Source organism: Macaca nemestrina, chromosome 15 (assembly GCF_043159975.1).
Source record: "Macaca nemestrina isolate mMacNem1 chromosome 15, mMacNem.hap1, whole genome shotgun sequence".
Lineage (NCBI taxonomy): Eukaryota > Metazoa > Chordata > Mammalia > Primates > Cercopithecidae > Macaca > Macaca nemestrina.
In genome coordinates, this window is record NC_092139.1 from 52,230,378 (window position 1) to 52,252,548 (window position 22,171).

Sequence of the window (22,171 nt, forward strand, 5' to 3'; positions counted from 1 at the left end):
CTCTATATTTATTTATGTTCTAAGTAACGAGCTGCCTGGTTCCCCTGCAGGCTCTGCTCCACCCTGCTTCAAGGCAGTAGGAGATAGAATAGGAAGTAGGGTGGGTGTTATGAGCAGCACTGTGGGCTGAGGACAGGGGCAGCTGCACAGTGGTCTGCATCCACCCAGCCATCAGCATGGCTCACTGCATTGCACAGAGCCGTGGTTGTGTTTAATGCCTTCCTGAAGAATAGCCAGAGTGCCCTAAAATAGATAGCATTGGGCTGGGCACAGTGGCTCATGCCTGTAATCACAGCACTTTGGGAGGCTGAGGTGGGCGGATCACCTGAGGTTGGGAGTTTGAGACCAGTCTGACCAAAAGGGAGAAACCCCGTCTCTACTAAAAATACAAAATTAGTCGGCGTGGTGGTGCGTGCCTGTAGTCCCAGCTACTTGGGAGGCTGAGGCAGGAGAATTGCTGTTATGCAGGAGGCAGAGATTACGGTGAGCCAAGATCGTGCCATTGCACTCCAACCTGGGCAACAAGAGTGAAACTTTTTCTCAGAAAAAAAAAAATGACAGCATAGCGAGGTTTTTTTTTCCCCATGTGGGGACTCCTGGCCCTGATACAGCTGATTCTAAGTCATTGAGAAAACATTAGAAGAGGGTGTTAGGCCTCATGTCGGTGGCTCATGTCTGTAATCCCAGCACTTTGGGAGGCCAAGGTGGGGTGACTGCATGAGCTCTGGAATTACAGACCAGCTTGGGCAACATAGCAAGACCCTGTCTCTATAAATGATTAAAAAAAAAAAATTAACCACATGCAGTGGTGCACACCTGTGGTTCCAGCTACTCAGGAGGCTGAGGCGGGAAAATCACGTATGCCCAGGAGTTTGAGGCTACAGCGAGCTATGATTGTGCCACTGCACTCAGTGTGGGCAACAGAGTCGCAGGTTGGCGGGCAGGTAGGGGGCCACCATTAGAAGATATAATTGGAATTATTACTTGGAGAATTAGAGATAATTATTAAATCATCTAGGTTAAACTTTAAACCATAATCTTAAATGTTTAAGGGTTTTCTTTTAAAGATGGACTTTTGAAATGAATTCACATTTTAAAAATCTAGGTATGTTGGCCTTGTCATTATATTGGAGTTCATGAATTAAGTATTTTTAAAGCAACACAAAATAGTATGTTCTCTGATTAGGAATACGCAAATAATTATGGATATACATGAATGTGAATATATTCATACAAGGAATTGGAAAAGAATGTAGTATTGTTAGAATTGTTATCTACATGTACAGTAATTTCAAAGTTTAAAAAGTAAGTTGTGAGAGTTGAAAATGCTCCTGTTTCACGTGTTTCTAAGGGCGGATTTTATTAAAGTTCTAATCTCAGTGGCTGCGGAGAAATTTGTAGGTCTAAGTAGTTATGATCCATGTGGGGTTTTCTCCTGGCAGAATAGTAGTGTTATATTTTTCCTCTAAGCTTTCATTGTGGCCAAGATGAGAGCAGGGTGGATTGAAGTGATCTTTAACTTTACACTGTCATGTATTTGTTATAGACCTCTCGGGAACTGAAGATTGCAGGAGCCATTGGTCCATGCGTATCTCTGAATGTGAAAGGACCGTGTGTGTCAGAAAATGTAAGGAAAACAACTCCGTCACCCTCACCTCCTGCCCTGGATTTAACCCGTCAGAAGTGTCAGAGCATGATGATCTCACATGTGTCACCTGTCGGATGTGTCTGCAGTGACAGAAGGGCTAACCCTCACTGATGACTTTACTCGGAGAGGTGGTGTTATTCCATCTGTTCATCTAAAGGGTTAGAGAGAAGGAAACTGAGGCTCCGAAAGGTTCAGTATCTTGCTCAGGGTCAGAACTGACATGCAGGAGCTAGAGCCCAAGTGTCCGTGACTCTACTGCCCGTGGTCATTGTGCCGAAGCCATGCCATGCTGTTCAGCACAAGGCAAACATTCAGCACAGTCCCTCCAGAGTAAGCCTATTGCTCGTTGCCCTTAGAGGTGATACCTTTGTCTCACTCAGCTAATAACAAGCCTTTTACAACAGAGACCACCATGAGTTGGTGTGGAAGTGGGTGACACTGCTGTGTGTGCAGACGTCTGTTTTCTCTTGTAATAGATTTTGAGAACAGTTTAGTTACCATTTGGAGTGAGTGGCTTTGCTTATTGTCCACTTCCTCTGATTATACTTTACTTGCTAGGAGGGAAACCATTTGGTTTGGCAAGGCCTCTCTAGGGTGGTCCTGGGCTGGGGTTACACAGTCATGTTCTTCCCTCACTGTCATCGTCAGTGGGAGGGTAGACCAGAGAACCAGATGTGGATCCAGGGTGCAGGTTTACACCCCACACCTGGCCCGAGCAAAGGACTTATTTGCTGTGTGATTCAGTATCCTTACGTGGCAAATGGGGATAATAACAGTGCCTGCTCTACAGCATTGTTAGGAGGTTTAAGTGAGTTGGTTCAGGTGAAGCAGTTCGTGCCTGGCACACTGGAAGTGTGGGTCTTCTTTCATGTTGTCAGCAACAAACGTTCCTGAGTGACCACATAGATTCAACTTTTGCTGAGCTTGGCAGAGGCAAGGCGATTTGAGAGCATATTCCTGTAGTCTTCTGAGTGAGGCAGATTGCTGCCCTAAAGCCCATCTGATGAGTCATTCGTTACTCCCAGAGTACTAAGGGGCTTGTACCCCTATTTCCTGGCAAGGCTTTGGAAGACTGCCTTGTTATAAAATATTTTTCATGGACTTAAAATCTGCCTGCTGAAGACTTCCTGAAATAGTTTAAGAAGGCATTTTTATGAATTAGTACAAGCTAATTAATTTTTCTAGTAGAATTCAGCCATGAAAGTTTTGTTTGGGGAATGAGGATGCAGAGAATAGGAAATACAATTTTCAGACATACTGAGAAGTTTGAAGAAGAGTATGATGAATTTCTGTATACCTACCATTTAGTCATTGATTGTTAACATTTTGCCATAATTGCTGTATTGTCTTGTTTGCCACATTTGCTTTATCTGATTGTCATTTATTTGCCACATTTGACTTATCAACTTTTTTTTGCTGACCTTTGAAAATAATTTGCAGATATCATGACAGTCCTTAAGCACTTCAGTATGCATCTTCTAAAAACAAGGATGTTCTCCTACCATGATGTCATTATCAAACTTAAGAAAATAGTAATTTCCTAATATCTAATTCATATTTTTTCTCTAATTTCCCCCCAGATGCCCTTTGTAGCTGTTTTTCCCCCAACCGGCATTGCATTTGATACTATAGCCTTTGTAAAGTGAGAGTTATGGTTAAAGGTGTGTTTAGATTCAGGTGAAGCCTTTTGCCAAACATTCTTCCTGGGCAGTGTGTACTTCATGCTGTGTCACCTCCAGAGGCACTATGTCTGCTGCCCCATGTTAGATGTGCTGAGTTAGATTGCACGGTGATGCTGGTGACTGCCCCACTGCCTTTCTACCGCAAGGGAAGACTTTCCCCTTTGCCATGAGCGGGCAGTCTTTTGAATGAGAGTGTGTAGCACAATATGAAAATCTTGTTTGCCAACGGCCTAATGGTGTTTAGCATCCACTGATCTTCACGCAAATCAGTTTATTTCTTTGAGAGTTATAAAATGGTCGTTTCCTAATTGTCTTTATTGTTTCTCCAATAAAGGCATCTAAAGAGCAAATGTTTAAGTAAGGAATTTGTGTATCAGTAAGAAAATGATATTTTGGAGCTCTGGAGGAGCCGTCATCGGTCTGGTGCTTAGAATGGGGTTAGCAAGGCAAGAAGAGGAGGCATGAATGCTCCTTAGACTTCTTGGCCTTTTTCCTGAGCACAGCTCTTTACCTTCCAGCAGATAATAAACACTTGCTTCCTTTAGAAAAGGCCACTACAAGGAAGGTGAACTCCCGTGAATCCATCTAGCTCATTATCTAGCTTAGGAAGTACTGACAGAGCAGAGCGCACCCTCTCCGCTCTCCACCTTAGAGCTGCGTGTGATTTCACTTTAAGAGTCTTTCTTAAGAGTCTGACTTGATTATTTGTGGATTTCAGTGTTATGTGTCATGTGGAGACACCCCCCCCAACACACACACACACACACACACACACACACACACACACAGACACACACACAGAGTGTATGTGTAAACCCGGAATGATGGGTCACACCTGTAATCCCAACACTTTGGGAGGCTGAGGCAGGAGGATTGCTTGAACCCAGGAGGTCGAGGCTACAGCGAGCTGTGATTGTATTATGGCACTCCAGTCTGGGCAACAGAGGGAGAGACCATCTCAAAATAAATAAATATAAACAACATATATGTGTAGTATACGTGATATAATAAAAATTAGTCAGAATGTCAATATAAAAAGCTTAATTTTAAAGTATAAATGTAAATATTAAGCCTTCATCGGGTCTGCAGTTGTTCTCTTTTCAGTAGAAGATTTCATTTCAACTTAAATGTTGTCCTAAAAGAAGGTACTCTAAGTAGCCTGCCCTACTCAGTCAGTACTTTTCATTAGCGATTAACCATAGGGATGGTTTTCTGGTTTTGTTTTTTAAATTCCTCTTCCTACCCCTAGGAACTTGGTGTTGGTGGCACGAGTCAGTGGAAAATCTGTGGCCTAGATCCTACATCTACACTTGGCATCTATTTTGAAGTTGTCAATCAGGTGAGTTGGATTTCTTCACATGTCTTCATGTCTTAGTGTCCTGTTCTGTGATTTATCTCAAACCAGTGGTCTCTGGTTACTTTCTTCACAAACCGATATTCCTTGGGTATTGTATTAGGCCCGATGATAGTCTGGCATGACCTCCTCTTATTTATTTCTTCAAGGGTTTAGTCGGAGTCAGGCAGCAAATTACTTTTGTCCCTTGATTGTTAAATTGATAGGGTCATTAGAAGTGTAATGGATTTTACTAGTCATCATCACGTCGGTGAATTTTTGAGCGCATCGATTCTTTCTCTAATATTTTATTATGAAAAATGCCAAACATACAGAAAAATTGAAAGAATTCTGCAGTGAACACGTACTACCTAGGTGCACCCATCAACTTGATTCTGTAATTAACATTTTACTGTACTGTGGAAATATTGTGGGTTCAATTCCAGACTACTACAATAAAGTGAATATTGCAATAAAGCAAGTCACGTGAATATTTTGGTTTCCTACTGCATATAAAAGTAATGTTTACACTATAGTGTGTTAAGTGTTAAATAGTGTTATGTCTTTGAAAACATTGTTCATTCTTTTTTTCTTTTTTTTTTTTTGAGACGGAGTCTCGCTCTGTCGCCCAGGCTGGAGTGCAGTGGCGCATCTCAGCTCACTGCAAGCTCCGCCTGCCGGGTTCACGCCATTCTCCTGCCTCAGCCTCCCAAGTAGCTGGGACTACAGGTGCCCGCCACCACGCCTGGCTAATCGTTTTTGTATTTTTAGTAGATACGGGGTTTCACCATGTTAGCCAGGATGGTCTCGATCTCCTGACCTTGTGATCCGCCCACCTTGGCCTCCCAAAGTGCTGGGATTACAGGCGTGAGCCATCACGTCCGGCCTGTTCATTCTTTAATTAAAAAACTACTTTACAGTTGACCATTGAGTAGTGTTGGAGTGCCAACACTGCACAGTTAAAAATTCACATACAACCGTAACTCCCCCAAAACTTAACTACTGGTAGTCCACTGTTGACTGGAAACCTGACCGATAACCATTGATTAACACGTATTTTGTAAGTAATATATATTATATCCTCTGTTCTTACGATAAAGTAAGCTAGAGAAAAGAGAATGTTTTTTCAGAAAATCATAAGGGAGGGAAAGTATATTTACTGTTTGTTAAGTGGAAATGGACGTCGCGAAGTCTTCATACTCTTGTCTTCATGTTCAGTAGGCTGAGGAGGAGGAGGAGGAGGAGGAAGAGGAGGGCTTGGTCTTGTAGTCTCGGGTGGCAGAGGCAGAAGAAAATCCACATGCAAGTGGACCCGTACAGTTCAAACCTGTGTTGCTCAAGGGTCAACTGTATTGCTAAAAAATGCTAATGATCATCTGATCCTTCAGTGAGTCATAATCTTTTGCTGGTGGAAGGTCTTACATTGATGTTGTTGGCTGCTGACTGATCAGGTTGGTAGTTCTGTAGGGTGAGTGGCTGTGGCAGTTTCTTTTCTTCTTCTTCTTTTTTTTTTTTTTTAATTAAGACGAAGTCTTGTTCTGTCACCCAGTCTGGAGTGCAGTGGTGTGATCCCGGCTCACTGCAACCTCCACCTCCCAGGTTCAAGCCATTCTCCCACCCCAGACTCCCGAGTAGCTATGATTACAGGTGTCTGCCACCATGCCTGGCTAGTTTTTGTATTTTTAGTAAAGACAGGTTTTTGCCACATTGGCCAGGCTGGTCTTGAACTCCTGACATCAAGTGATCCACCTGCCTCAGCCTCCCAAAGTGTTGGAATTACAGGTGTGAGCCACTGCACCTGGCCTGGGAATTTCTTCAAATAAGGCAACAATGAAATTTTTGGTCGACTCTTCCTTCCAGGAAAGATTTCTTTGTAGCATGCAGTGTTGTTTGATAGCTTTTTACCCACAGTAGAACTTCTTTCAAAAATGTAATCAATGCTCTTAAACCTTGCTGCTGCTTTATCAGCTAAGTGTATGTAATATTGTAAGTCTTTTCTTGTCATTTCAACAATGTCACAGCATCTTCATGAGGAGTAGATTATATCTCAACAAACCACTTTCTTTGCTTATCCATAAGAAACAACTCCGAATCCATTAAAGTTTTATCATGAAATTGTAGCAATTCAGGCCCATCTTCAGGATCCACTTCTTTTTTTTTTTTTTTTTTTTTTTTTTTTTTTTTGAGACGGAGTCTCGCTCTGTCACCCAGGCTGGAGTGCAGTGGCGCAATCTCGGCTCACTGCAAGCTCCGCCTCCCGGGTTCACGCCATTCTCCGGCCTCAGCCTCCCGAGTAGCTGGGACTACAGGCGCCCGCCACACTTCTTTATCTTTTTAATAAAAAAAAATAGGCCAGGCACGGTGGCTCACACCTGTAATCCCAGCACTTTGGGAGGCTGAGGCGGGCGGATCATGAAGTCAGGAATTCGAGACCAGCCTAAACAACAATGGTGAAAGCCTGTCTCTACTAAAAATATGAGAAAAATTAGCTGGGCATGGTGGCGCACACCTGTAATCCTAGCTACTCAGGAGGCTGAGACAGGAGAATCGCTTAAACCGAGAGGTGGAAGTTGCAGTGAGCCAAGATTGCGCCACTGCACTCCAGCCTGGGAGACAGAGGGAGATTCTGTCTTAAAAAAAAAAAAGGCTGGGTGCGGTGGCTCATGCCTGTAATCTCAACACTTTGGGAGGCGAAGGTGGGCAGATCACGAGGTCAGAAGATTGAGACCATCCTGGCTAACACAGTGAAACCCCATCTCTACTAAAAATACAAAACAAAATTAGCCAGGCATGGTGATGGGTGCCTGTAGTCCCAGCCACTTGGGAGGCTGAGGCAGGAGAATGATGTGAACCCAGGAGGCGGAGCTTGCTGTGAACCAAGATTGCACCACTGTACTCCAGCCTGGGCAACAGAGTGAGACTCCGTCTCAAAAAGAAAAAAAAAAAAATAGAGAGAGATGGGGTCTCTCTCTGTTGCCCAGACGGGTCTCAAACTCCTGGGCTTAAGTGATCCTCCCACCTCAGTCTCTCAAAGTGCTGGAATTACAGGTGTGAGCCACCACACCTGGCCAGGATCCACTTTTTTTTTTTTTTTTTTGAGACAGAGTCTTGCTCTGTCTGGAGCAAGTGCTCAGACTGGAGTGCAGTGGCGCCATCTCAGCTCACTGCAACCTCTGCCTCCCAGGGTCAAGCAATTCTGCTGCCTCAGCCTTCCGAATAGCTGGGATTACAGGTGCCTGCCACCACACCCACCTAATTTTTGTATTTTTATTAGAGACAGGGTTTCACAATGTTGTCCCAGCTGGTCTCGAACTCCTGGCCTCAGGTGATCCACCTGCCTCGGCCTCCAAGGTGCTGGGATTACAGGCATAAGCCACCGTGCCCAGCTGAGGATCCACTTCTAATTCTAGTTATCTTGCTGCTTCCACCACATCTTCAGTGACTTCCTCCACTGAAGTCTCAAACCCCTCAAAATTGTCTATGAGAATTGGAGTAAAATTCCAAACTCCTGTGAAAGTTGATATTTTGACCTCTTCCCATGAATGATGAGTGCTTCAATGACATCTAGAATGGTGAATCCTTTTCAGAAGATTCTTCATTTTCTTTGCCTGGAACCATCCCAGGAATCACTATGTATGGCAGCTATAGTCTTATAAAATGTGTTTCTTAAGTAATAAGACTTGAAAGTTGAAATTTCTCCTTGATTCATGGGAGGCAGGATGGGTGTTGTGTTAGCAGGCATGAAAACGTTGATCTCCTTTATATCTCCCTCAGAGCTCTTGAGTGACAGGTGCATTGTCAATGAGCAGTAATATTTTGAAAGGAGTCTTTTTTATCTGAGCAGCAGGTCTCAACAGTGGGCTTTAAATATTTAGTAAGCCATGCTGTCATCCAGGCTTTGTTGTTCCTTTTGTAGAGCACAGGAAGTATAGATTGAGCACAATTCTTAAGAGTCCTAGAATACTTGGAATGGTAAATGAGCATTGGCTTCAACTTAAAGTCGCCAAGCTGGCTGGGGGCGGTGACTCACACCTGTAATCCCAGCACTTTGGGAGGCCAGGTGGGTGGATTGCTTGAGCTCAGGAGTTCAAGACCAGTCTGGGCAGTGTGGTGAGGCCTCTCCTCTACCAGAAATACAAAAAATAGCCAGATGTGGTGGTGTAAGCCTGTCATCCCAACTACTTGGGAGGCTGAGGTGGGAGAATCTCTTAAGCCTGGGAGGCCGAGGTTGCTGTGAGCTGAGATCATGCCACTCCACTCCAGCCTGGGTAACAGAGCAAGACCCCGTCTTAGAAAAACAAAATAAAGTCACCAGTTGCATTAATTCCTAAAGAGAGAGTCAACCTGCCCTTTGAAGCTTTAAAGCCAGGCATTGACTTCTCTCTAGCTGTGAAAATCCTAGATGACATCTTCTTCCAACAGAAGAGTTATTTCCTTTACATTGAAAATCTGTTGTTTCGTGTAGCCACCTTCATCAGTGATCTTAGCTAATCTGAATAACTTGCAGCAGTTTCTACATCAGCACATGCTGCTTCACCTTGTGCCATTATGCTATGAAGATGGCTTCTTTCCCTAAACCTCAGGAACCAACCTCTGCCAGCTTCCAGCTTTTCTCCTGCAGCTTCCTTACTTACCTCTCTCTGCCTTCATAAATTGAAGAGAGTTAGGACCTTGCTCTGGATTAAGCCCTGGCTTAAGGGAATGTTGTGTCTGGTTTGATTTTCTATTCAGACTTGTAAAACGTTCTCCCCATCAGCAATAAGGCTGTTTCACTTTCTTATCATTCACGTATTCACTTTTAATTTCCAACTTTTTCTTTGCATTCACAGCTTGGCAGTTTGGGGCAAGAGGCCTAGCTTTCAGCTATCTTAGCTTTCAACGTACCTTCCCTACTAAGATTAATGATTTTTAGCTTTTGATTTAAAGTGAGAGACGTGTGACTCTTCCTTTCACTTGAACACTTAGAGGGCATTGTAGGGTTATTAGTGGGCCACATTTCAATACTGTTGTATCTCAGGAAATAGGGGAGGCCCAAGGAGGAGGAGAGAGATGAGGGAAAGGTCAGTCAGTGGAGCGACCAGAATACACACGACATTTATCAGTTAAGTTTGCCATCTTATATGGGTGCAGTTTGTAGCACCCCAAAACAATTAAAATGGTAACATCAAAGATCACTGATCATAGATCACCACAGCAGATATATAATAATAATGAAAAAGTTTGAAATATTGTGAGAATTACTGAACTGCGACACAGAGACATGAAGTGTGCACATGTTGGAAAACCGGCGCTGATAGACTTGCTTGATGCATGATTGCCACAAATCTCCAATTTGTTAAAAAATCTGCAAATAAGTGAGGGATGCCTGTGTTTGTTTAATGATTAACAGTCCATCACAGACTGGACAATTCATCAGCAATAACTCGTCCAGTTTGTGATCCATCAATCCATCTTCGTTTTGATGCATTTCAAAACAAGCCGCAGTCATCCATGTATTTCATGCCTAAACCCTTCAGCAGGTATATCATTAACTTAAGTTCAGTATTGAATGTAGTTCTTCATCTTTTTTGGAGATAAAGGTTATATGCAGTGAAATGTGCAAATCCTAAGTGTACCCTTCAAAATGTGTCAAGAACCTTCCCATCATTGCTGTGTCAGTCATTTTAGAAGAGTACAGTGGGCTCTGTCACTGTGTTTGAGTCGTGCCCATAACAGACAAAGTTATGGCCTCTCACCCTGCAGCACAACGCCCCGATCCCCCAAGGAGGCAGAGGAGCGATCCAATTTGTCACGCATTATCAGCACTCCAGCACCCAGAGACGCATCCGCGTGACCACCATCGCCCGAAAGTAAGCAGCCCCGGTTTCCTTTCTGTTGAGGAACTGACTGACATTTTTCCCTTGAAGAGATACTTTAACATTTGTTAGTCTGTCTTTTTGATTCCATTGAGTGGTTCTCACCAGACGTCATTGGCTTATTTGATCAGAAGGGGAGGCATTTTTGGCTAACCCAGTTGGGTCTATGAATGCTTGCCTAGAAGCATCATCTTTTTGTAGGAAATATAGATTAAAACTTATTATTTATTACCATTTGGAGACAGTCTCGCTCTGTTGCCTAAGCTGGAGTACAGTAGCACAATCACAGCTCACTGCAGCCTCAACCTCCCATGCTCAAGTGATCCTCCCACTTCAGCCTCCCAAGTAGCTGGGACCCTAGGCACCTTCCACCAAAACTGGCAAATTTTTTTACTTTTTGTAGCAAGATGGGAATCTCACAATGTTGCCCAGGCTGGTCTTGAACTTCTAGGCTCAAGCAATCCTGCCACCTCGCCCTCCCAAAATGTTGGGATTTCAGGAATGAGCCACTGCACCTACCCTGTGTTTCTTTATCTGAATGGATGTCTGGCTTTCTGTTCTCTCCTAAACATAAGCATGGCACTAACTCTGGAATTGTCAGTTGGGCAGATGTACAGAGTCAGCTCAGGCACATAGAAGCAGCATTTGACCAGGAGGCTGCAGCAGTCTTGATGGCACGGCTTGGGGTGTTCCGAGCGGAGTCAGAGGAGGGACCTGATGTGCTCCGGTGGCTGGACCGACAACTCATCCGACTGGTAAATTGGGGACGGTGGCATTAGGTTCAGTCTTGGTTTCTGCTTTACTTTTGAGAGAAGAAAATTGTCACAATTATTATTATATAGTGAATCACCAAGAATTTATCAGTTGCCTACCTTATGCCGCGCACTGGACATTCTGGTAAAGACGTGTTAAATGTGCATTTTCCCCTCAGAGATTTACATTATAGTTGGGGAAGAAACAACACGCATGGAGCATTTGGAGAGTGATACAAATCTGTGTGGGTTGAGTTGACTTAGTTGAGTCATTTTGCTAATGCTCTGGTCTTGTATTTTTCTTCTAAATCTGGAAAGTAGTTTTAGAAATAGGGATCCAGGCCTGGTGAGTTTAGGGAGATGTCTTATATCAGTCTGGGTTTAATAAGATGAAAGAAGTAACACTGTAATTTAAACAGGGGAAGTCATTTATAAAGAATATAATAAGGGAGTAGAAGAGAGACTGGCTAGAAGGAAGTATAGAGAATTGGGCAGCCACTACTTCTGGGGCTGAGATAGAGCACCCAAGGAAGTGCTCCCTCTCCCCAGGGCTGTTCCAGACCTAGTTGGGACGGCATGGCCATGGCTTGGTGAGTCTTTTGCAGAGAGGTTGCCATGGTGCTGTGCCAGGGGAACTTGCTAGAAATTCACTCTCTAGAATTTGAAGAAAATCCACCCTCCAGGGTGCCAGGGAAAGCTGTGTACCGGAAAATGTCTCCTTGGAGGCATGCAGGGATGCTGCTTTAGCTGCTGGCTGCCATGTTCTTCAGGAACTCAGCGCTGGGGAAGCCACGGTGCAGCAGGACCTGGCACCCAGGAAGCTGCTGAGTGAGCACTCAGGCGCCCGAAGCTGACACCTCCAGCGCACTCTACTGACAAAGCTTGATGTCGTGCCAGCTGGCAAACGAGAGGTAGTGAAAGGGCCCATGTCCATTGCACAGCAGGCAAAGGGGGTGAGTGTGGAGCCAGCACAAGGCAATAAATCAATAATTGGCACACAATAATCTTACCTTCCTGGAGAGTCACAGCTTGTGTTTGTGATCAAAGGCACCATGGAAAGGCCCAGTAAGGAAACTGTTTCATTTTGTTCAGCCCTCTATTTGCCCTTGCTATCTCATGGATCCATTTTTCAGGAAGTGTCAACATTTCAAACATAATTTGAAAAGTGCTGCTTTAAGATTTCAAAGGGCAGAGGGCCCAGGTGGTTAACAAAGACTTCCTGTGGAAATGAGCCTTGAGTCAGGTTTTTTATTAAAGAATAGCTTAATTGGAGAGGAGAAGGCAAGGCCTGCTGAGTGGAGAGCTAGCAGGAATGAGCCCGCAGGAGCTAGCTGGGTCTTTTAGCTTATGCTGAGGACTTTGGAGAAACCAGTGTCACATGAGGCCAGGTTGTGCAGTGGGGAACAGAGTCAGGGAAGGTACACTTTGATTGGGGAGCTCCTTAACTTTAGGGAGCAAGGGAGACTTGGGTGTGATTGTTAAGCAGGGGTGTGACGTCGGCATGATGCTTGTGTTTACGTTTAATATCACCATGTGAGGCACATTGCAAGGAGAAAAGGCTATTGTTGTGAATGGAAGATTTTTCAGGCTCAATGGTGCTGAGACCAGTGTAGTCGCAGTAGAGATGGAGGAAGCTGAAGTTTTGAAATCAGGATGTAAACTGAAAGAATTGATAAAACTTGATGAAATGATTCTTTGTAAAGTCAAAAACCAAAAAGTCAGCATTGAGTGACATTTCACACGTGGGTAACTGCGTGAGTGGTGGTGAGGTAGAAGATGGGAAAGGAGTGCAATTTTAGGGTGAGAGAAGGTGAATCTCTTTTTTTAATGTAATAGTTTATTTTTGATAATTGAATGTGAACTTGCAAAAGTATGTCTCACGAGGTGTCCTGACTGGGGCTCAGGCTAGAGGTCAGCACTGGACACTGGAGGGTGGATTTGGGTGACACCCATCTGGCTCTAGTGTTTATTTGTACCCATAACAGTGAGGATAGGAGGAGGGGGCCAAGAACTAACCCCCAAGGAGTTCACAGTTAGGGGGAGGAGGAAAACAAAACCATTGAAGAAGGCAGAAAAGGGTTGGTTGGAGAGATTATGAGAAGTAGGAAAATGATGTATTAGCAGCTGAAGGAGAAAGTTTCAAGACGTTTGGGCAGTCACCAGGCTCACGCTGCTGGGAAATTCAAGAAGATGAGAACTGCGGAAGGACACCAGATTCTGTGGGAAGAAAGTTATTGTTAGAAATGGGGTTTCTTTAAATGGTGAATAACCCAATTCTTTAGTGACCAGAAATGTGTGAGCAGAAATAAAGGCAGGAGGAGAAAACATTGTGGTTCAGAAATCTGCCATTGGGAGAAATAAATTTGAGTTTTAGTGTGAGAGAACATCAAAGCGTAACTGTAATTGTTAGTTTTCATGATGTTAGAGGGTTTTCATGTGGAACAGGTGCCTGGAAGAGCTCACCTAGCTTCTCTGGTCAGGGCAGTCCTCAGGCCAGCACTGCCTGGGAGCTGATTAGAGATGCAGAATCTTCAATTCCTCCCAAGAGCCTGCATTTTAAAAAAAATTTCTTCTTCTTCTTCTTATTTTTGAGAAGGAGGCTCGCTCTGTTGCCCATTCTGTAGTGCAGTGGTGCAGTCTCGGCTTACTGCAAGCTCCGCCTTCCAGGTTCACGCCATTCTCCTGCCTCAGCTTCCTGAGTAGCTGGGACTACAGGCGCCCGCCACCATGCCCGGCTAATTTTTTTTGTATTTTTAGTAGAGATGGGGTGTCACTGTGTTAGCCAGGATGGTCTCGATCTCCTGACCTCGTGATCCACCCGCCTCAGCCTCCCAAAGTGCTGGGATTACAGGTGTGAGCCACCACGCCCGGCCAGAGCCTGCATTTTAACAAGTCCCCCCTGGTCATTTGCCTGCTTGAGAAGTGCTAGTCTAGGACTTACAGTAAGTGGCAGAGTTCAGACTGGATGTAGCTTAGTCCAAGAATATTTCCAGGTAATGCTAACTTAGATTTTTCTCTCTCTCTTTGTGTGTGTTTGTTTGTTTTTTGGTATTTTCTTTCCATAGTGTCAAAAGTTTGGACAGTATAACAAAGAAGACCCCACTTCTTTTAGGTTATCAGATTCCTTTTCTCTGTATCCTCAGGTAAGTAATATATGTTTCTAAAATAACTACAGAATGGTAAATTTTGATAGAAATTAACTTTATTCTCAGGGTAAAGTGAAGGCTTTTTAATGTCTTGAGACTCAGTCTTCAGGTGACAGAGATTGTTCAACCCAAGTTGAATGTGTGTCGAGGCAAGACAGCACCCTAAGCCCTATAGAAGATAAAGATGACATGCAGAGGGGAGGAAACTCATGCATACATTTTCATGAACTTGCAAAATAGGATCATTGATATAAGGCCATAAAAAATATCTCTGATGTGGGCCGGGCGTGGTGGCTCAAGCCTGTAATCCCAGCACTTTGGGAGGCCGAGGCGGGCGGATCACAAGGTCAGGAGATCGAGACCACAGTGAAACCCCGTCTCTACTAAAAATACAAAAAATTAGCCGGGCGCGGTGGCGGGCGCCTGTAGTCCCAGCTACTCAGGAGGCTGAGGCAGGAGAATGGCGGGAACCCGGGAGGCGGAGCTTGCAGTGAGCCGAGATCGCGCCACTGCACTCCAGCCTGGGCAACAGTGTGAGACTCCGTCTCAAAAAAAAAAAAAAAAAAAAAAAAAAAAAATATCTCTGATGTGTAGAAGTTCTGGGGAAACCGTCAGCTACCTCAGTAACAAACCAAGAAAATGAGCACACATGGAGATGAATATAACAAAACAAAACCACAGTTAGTGCAACAAGTATTTAATAATATGTCTGTGGTTATTATGTGCATCACAACCAGGAGTGAGCAATAAGCAGCTCCTGAAAGTAACTGCACTCAGCATGAACAAAGCCTAAACAAAGCCTTTGGAAGCCATTGGACAAGAGAGAGGAGCGGGAAGAGTAGATGAATTTCCATCTCCATTGTAATTTAGCAGATAGAGTGTAACTCATAGGTGTCTATAAGGATTGCAGGACCTGAGGCCAATTGAGTATTAAATATTTAGCACAATGCCAGTCACCTGTTCAGCACTAAATGTGACCTAGCTCCATAGCAGGTGCCTGGGACTCTAAGGTGCCCATGTGTGAGAGGTTAAAGTTGTGTTGTGTTGTGGGAAGAGCCCTGGACCGGCCAGAGTCAGGGTGAGGTTCCAGTGCTGGCCCCACTGGGCTGACCTTAGAGGAAGTTCCAGAGCCCTGTAGAGTTTGGTTTCCCACCTCTAGCAGTGGGGAGTTGCTCTGGTGAAGTGGTTTGTGGGGTTGTTTTTTTTTTTTAAGTCATGGAATCCTTTCTTTGAGGAGCTGCCCTTAAAAGCCAGCACATAAAGCAGATAGAGTTGGTGCTTCTCCGGTTGTGCCCGTGTACCACCCCTATGGTGGGTCCCACCAGAGCCCTCATCCCTGGGCCCCTGAGGACTTCATGAAGACTCTAAGAGCACAGCTTGAAAACCAGATGAAATGCTTTCTCAGATTCCTTCTGTCAAGGCATTCTAGGAGAGAGGCCAAGAGCCCAGTCTCTAGAGCCAGGCGGCCTGGTGTAGAGTCCAGCTGCGACACTCAGTAGTGGGGTGACCAGTAGTGGGGTGACCTTGGACAAGTTGCTCGCCCCTCTGTGCCTTAGTTTCCTCACCTGTAAACTAGGGATGGTAAGAGAACTTACCTAATGGGCTTATTGGAAGGATTAAGTAGTTCTTGTCAAGTGCTTTGTGCCTTGCATGTAGGATGTATTGAATGTCAGCCTTGATTATTATTTAGTAACCTATGATTCAATATTTGGAGTCTCAGGAAGCTTTATACTTCACAAGGCAGCTCATTTTCATGTTCTGGCAACTCTTTAACGTGAGCTGAAAGTCTGTCCCCACCCCTTCTTCTCATCCTCGAGGGTGAGAACCTATGGCTGCAGTGTCATCCCTTGTCCCTTTCTCCCCTGCACCCATACTTCACCATCCCAGCTTGTGTCCTAAGTCGTCACCTGCTGTTCCTGTGCCTGGAATCCCCTTCCCCCGGCGCTGTGGCCTCCTCAGCCACGTCTCTCAGGGTGCACCGTCAGTCCCCAGAGCTCTAGGAAGTCTCCTCCTGGCCCTCCACCCCCACCTCCCCAGTGCTATCCTATACTCTGGCTCATAACTCGTAGCCCCAAGTGTGCCTTTCTCACTGGGTCTGACTTCTCTGAGAGCAGATATTCTGTCTCCACTGCCTGGCACAGTGACTCTGGAAATGTTTCTTTGGCGTTTCTTTTAACTGTGGAAGCTCTGACATACCCAGAGGCCCTTTTTAAAAATATATATATATTTTTTTTTAATTTTTAATTTTTTTTTTGAGACGGAGTTTTGCTCTTGTTGCCCAGGCTGGAGTGCAATGGCGCGATCTTGGCTCACCACAGCCTCCGCCTCCTGGGTTCAAGCAATTCTTCTGCCTCAGCCTCCTGAGTAGCTGGGACTACAGGTGCCCCCCACCATGCCCGGCTAATTTTGTATTTTTAGTAGAGATGGGATTTCTCCATGTTGGTCAGGCTGGTCTCGAACTCCTGACCTCAGGTAATCTGCCTGCCTTGGCCTCCCAAAGTGCTGGGATTGCAGGCATGAGCCACCACGCCCAGCTAGAGGCCCTTTTTAAAAATAAATAAATAAATAAATAAATAAAATAATTTAATTTTTAATTGTGGTAAAACACACATAACAAAATTTACCATCTTAACCATTTTTAAGCATACAGTTGAGTAGTGTTAGGTGTATTCACATTATTGAGCAACTGATGTCTAGAGTTTTTCACTTTGCAGAGCTGAAACTCTGTGCTCATTAAGCAACAACTCCCAGTTTTCCTCTTTCCCCAGCCCCTGGTACCACCTTATGCTTTCTGTTCTGTGAACCCAGAGAGCCCTTTTCTGGGTTCTCCTATTTCAGACCCCTGAGGTAGATCTACTCTGTGGGTGTCTAAGAAGGTTACAACTATATGCATTTCTCTTTCATTCTTTGTGAATGCAGTTCATGTTCCATCTGAGAAGATCTCCATTTCTTCAAGTGTTTAACAATAGTCCTGATGAGTCGTCATATTACAGACATCATTTTGCCCGGCAGGACCTGACCCAGTCCCTCATCATGATCCAGCCCATTCTCTACTCTTATTCCTTTCATGGGCCACCAGAGGTAAGGCTCTACCTGAGTGCTTTCCTGAGGATTGGAATCACCTAACTTATATATTCTTTTTTAAGCAAATTTACTTAGAGAGCAGAACTGTAAAAAAATAAAACTTTGAGTTTTTATAGTAATTTAAATTATTAAATTAAATTTAATTTAAATTTCTATTAAAAAATACCTTTAGGAAAATGTCAAAGACATATAAAGCTATTATTTGTGGAAGGCAGGAATAAATGTAAAAAACTCTAAGAAATAACATGGTTGCTTTCTTTTTCCTTGTGCTCGTATACTTACGTCCAGCAATTCCATGTCTTGTAACTGAAAGAAAGACTCCTAGATACAGAATAGACTTTGTGCAAAAAAAAAAAAAAAAAAAAAAAAAAAGTAAAGGAACTACTATAATAGAGAATCAAATAACAATCTGAATGTTTAATATAGGAAAGTAAATAAGTAACCTGAGAAATGCAGTTGACCCTCAGTATTCATGGAGGATTGGTTCCAGGACCTCCCTCAGATACCAGAATTCTTAGATACTCAAGTTACTAATATAAAATTGTGTAATATTTGCATGTAACCTGGACACATCCTCCTATATACTTTAAGTCATCTCTAGATTAGTTATAATACCTATTATGTAAGTGCTATGTAAATAATTGTCATACTGTATGGTTTAGGGAATAATGACAAGAAAACAAGTCTGTACATGTGCAGTACAGATGCATATTTTTTTCATATATTTTCAATCCAAGGTTGGTTGAATTTTCAGATGTGGAACCCACCGATATGGAGGGCCAACAGTATTCACAAAATGTATGTAACATAATAAAATAGAAAGTCCTTATGTAAAAATGTTACATGAAAAAAAGTCAAAATAGAAACTTTTTAAAATATTCCCTGCAAAAATAAAGAACTATATAGAAAAAAACCAAAATATCAATATTTGTTATACTTGGGTACACATTTTAAAATTTTCTTTATTGAGTACAACTTACTTTTATTATTGAAATAATTACTGGCTGGGCGCGGTGGCTCAAGCCTGTAATCCCAGCACTTTGGGAGGCTGAGACGGGTGGATCACGAGGTCAGGAGATCGAGACCATCCTGGCTAACACGGTGAAACCCCTTCTCTACTAAAAAAAAATACAAAAAAAACTAGCCGGGCGAGGTGGCGGGCACCTGTAGTCCCACCTACTCGGGAGGCTGAGGCAGGAGAATGATGTGAACCCGGGAGGCGGAGCTTGCAGTGAGCTGAGATCCGGCCACTGCACTCCAGCCTGGGTGACAGAGCGAGACTCCGTCTCAAAAAAAAAAAAGAAAAAGAAAAAAGAAATAATTACTAAAATAGCAGGTGGATCACCTGACATCAGGAGTTTGAGACCAGCCTGGTCAGCATGGTGAAACCCCATCTCTACTAAAAATACAAAAATTAGCTGGGCATGGCACCAGTAATCCCAGCTACTCAAGAGGCTGAGGCTGGAGAATCGCCTGAACCCAGGAGGCAGAGGCTGCAATGAGTTGAGATTGCACCACTGCATTCCAGCCTGGGAACAGAGCAAGACTCCCTCTCAAAAAAAAAAATAATGATAATAATTACTGATATAAAAATTATATAATTATTTATATAATATATAAAATATTACTTATAAATAAATAATAAACATATATATTTTTTGAGACGGAGTCTCACTCTGTCACCCAGGGTAGAGTACAGTGGTGCAATCTTGGCTCACGGCAACCTCCACCTCCCAGGTTCAGGTGATCATCCCACTTCAGCCTCCTGAATAGCTGGGTCCACAGGCACGTGCCACCATAGCCCAGCTAATTTCTTGTGTTTTTGGTAGAGACAGGGTTTTGCCATGTTGCCCAGACTGGTCTTGAACTCCTGGGCTCAAGTGATCTGCCTGCCTTGGCCTCCCAAAGTGCTAGGTTTACAGGCGTGAGCCACCACGCCCAGCCATAATATATATATATATATATATATATATATATATATATATATATTTTTTTTTTTTTTTTTTTTTTTTTTTTTGAGACGGAGTCTCGCTCTGTCACCCAGGCTGGAGTGCAGTGGCCGGATCTCAGCTCACTGCAAGCTCCGCCTCCCAGGCTTACGCCATTCTCCTGCCTCAGCCTCCCGAGTAGCGGGGACTACAGGCGCCCGCCACCTCGCCCGGCTAAGTTTTTTTTGTATTTTTTTAGTAGAGACGGGGTTTCACTGTGTTAGCCAGGATGGTCTCGATCTCCTGACCTTGTGATCCACCTGCCTCGGCCTCCCAAAGTGCTGGGATTACAGGCTTGAGCCACCGCGCCCGGCGCCATAATATATATTTTGTAGTAAACTTCAAAATTTGTGTTAAATGCTATTTTTCATATAGGCATCTGTATTCTGTCTCATCTACAGAGAGTGTCTCTAATTTCTAAAATACATACAAAACTGAGAATATTCAGAATTATTTTCCGTTCTAAGATCAAAAGATACTACTAAGCCTGGTCAACATAGCGTCAGACCCTGTCTTTACAAAAAATAAAAAATTAGTTGGACATGGTGACATGCCTCAGCTACTCTAGAGGTTGAGGTGGGAGGGTCACTTGAGCCCAGGAGGTCGAAGCTGCAGTGAGCCAGGGTCACACATCACTTGACTCCAGCCTGGGCAACAGAGCAACACCCCGACTCTTAATTTTAAAAAAAAAGGTATTAATTTCCCTTCTCAGTTGATGAGGAATTATTTGGAGTCTCTTTTTCCTACAAAGTCGAGAATGAGTCAGGAGCAGAAAGTGGAAGTGTGTCAGGAAGAAAACGGGGGAGCCACTGTGCTGGTCACCATTTGTAAATAGCCTTTGCTATAGATACCAGGCATGGGGTCAGGGTTGGGTGGAAGTGGTGGCTGTGTGGGGAGCAGGGAAAACCAATGCCATCTTTCTCTTTCTTTTTCTTCAGCCAGTACTCTTGGATAGCAGCAGCATTCTAGCTGACAGAATTTTGCTGATGGATACTTTCTTTCAAATTGTCATTTATCTTGGTGAGGTAAGATGATATTTTTTGTTTTTAAATTGGGGAAAAGGCATACATGTTTATTTAATTGTGCACACAAGGAGAATTATTGTCCTTAACTGGTTTTTGTTTTCTTCTTATTTATTAATTTAGGTTTTTAATGACATTTGTAACAACAGTTTGGGCTTAGAAAGTGCAGTGGCTTTTATTCTAGTGAATAGAACCTTTTCTTATGTCTCTGGAGTATTTGTATATTTATTAATTTTAATAATATTTGCTGTAAATATGGGCCGGGCACAGTGGCTCATGCCTGTGATCCCAGCACTTTGGGAAGCTAAGGTGGACAGATCACTTGAGGTCAGGAGTTCAAAACCAGCCTGACCACAGGCAAAAACCCATCTCTACTAAAAATACAAAAGTTAGCCAGGTGTGGTGGCACACACCTGTAGTCCCAGCTACTTGGGGGGCTGAGGTGGGAGAATCACTTAAACCCGGGAGGTGAAGGTTGTAGTGAGCTGAGATCACGCCACTGCACTCCAGCCTGGTCAACAGAGTGAAACTCCGTCTCAAAAAATAATAAATAATAATATATGCCGTAAAAAAATCTCAGGCGGTTCATTTTTTATTTTTATTTATTTATTTATTTTGAGACGGAGTCTCGCTTTGTTGCCCAGGCTGGAGTTCAGTGGCACGGATCTCGGCTCACTGCAAGCTCCACCTCCCGGGTTCACACCATTCTCCTGCCTCAGCCTCCCAAGTAACTGGGACTACAGGCGGCCGCCACCACGCCCAGCTAATTTTATTGTATTTTTAGTAGAGACGGGGTTTCACCGTGTTAGCCAGGATGATCTCAATCTCCTGACCTCGTGATCCGCCCGCCTCAGCCTCCCAAAGTGCTGGGATCACAGGCGTGAGCCACTGCGCCTGGCCGGTTCTTTTAAATCACTGTAAATCATTACCTTCAAAGTTAGGCAAAACTAGTTTATTCTCCTCAGTAAATATTTCATACATACTACTGTTCTTTCAGAGTTAGCGTTTAGAGCTAAAGTTGTGCTTTGATGAAATAACATGGCCCAGGGAACTTCACACTATGTCTGTGGATCCCTAGGATGGCTGTGGATAGCTTTCAGTCCATTTCTTTCTCAGAAAGAAATTCTGAGACTCTGTGGGGTTTCTCAGTGGGGCTCATGCCCTGAGAAAGGGAATAGCTTCTCTGAATTATTTGCATCTTTATGGAAAAATCCTTTAATGGAGATGATGGTGATATTTATATTCAGTGATGCTTTTTCTTCTATTGTATGTTCTCTACCTTCATAATATTGGCTATAGATTTGGTTTCCTAGTGGCCAACCATTAGAAATGATTTCTGATATCGTGAAAAGATATAAATTGTGTTTCAGGATTCCTGTAGTAACTTAGGAAGTATTCGTTTTCTAATACTCCTCAGTATTTTATAACTGCAAACTTTTTTCAGCATATTAACACCCATTCTGCTAGCCACTTGCACACAAGTGCTAGGCTGTCAGTAATAGTCCTAGACTGAGAGCCGGATGACCAGCTGCTCTTCCCACTGGGTCCTTTGGTATCGGTACAGTCGGCCCTCCGTATCCACAGGTTCCACCTCTGCAGATTCAGCCAATGGCAGGTTAAAAATAATTTTGAAATAATGATAAAAAATAATACAAATAAAA

The 22,171-nt window shown here is 43.7% G+C and overlaps 1 protein-coding gene across 4 annotated transcripts in view; it reads left to right on the plus strand.

Moving 5' to 3' along the window:
- LOC105486826 (SEC23 homolog B, COPII coat complex component) overlaps nt 1-22,171 on the plus strand; it is a 49,864-nt gene that overhangs the window by 17,779 nt on the left and 9,914 nt on the right. For all 4 annotated transcript variants that reach the window (XM_011749890.3, XM_011749888.3, XM_011749889.3 and 1 more), the window contains 7 exons: nt 1,547-1,627; nt 4,580-4,669; nt 10,406-10,512; nt 11,120-11,273; nt 14,336-14,413; nt 17,336-17,497; nt 20,427-20,513. In XM_011749890.3, coding sequence (XP_011748192.1) covers nt 1,547-1,627; nt 4,580-4,669; nt 10,406-10,512; nt 11,120-11,273; nt 14,336-14,413; nt 17,336-17,497; nt 20,427-20,513 — 759 coding nt within the window. The remainder of the gene's footprint in view (nt 1-1,546; nt 1,628-4,579; nt 4,670-10,405; nt 10,513-11,119; nt 11,274-14,335; nt 14,414-17,335; nt 17,498-20,426; nt 20,514-22,171) is intronic.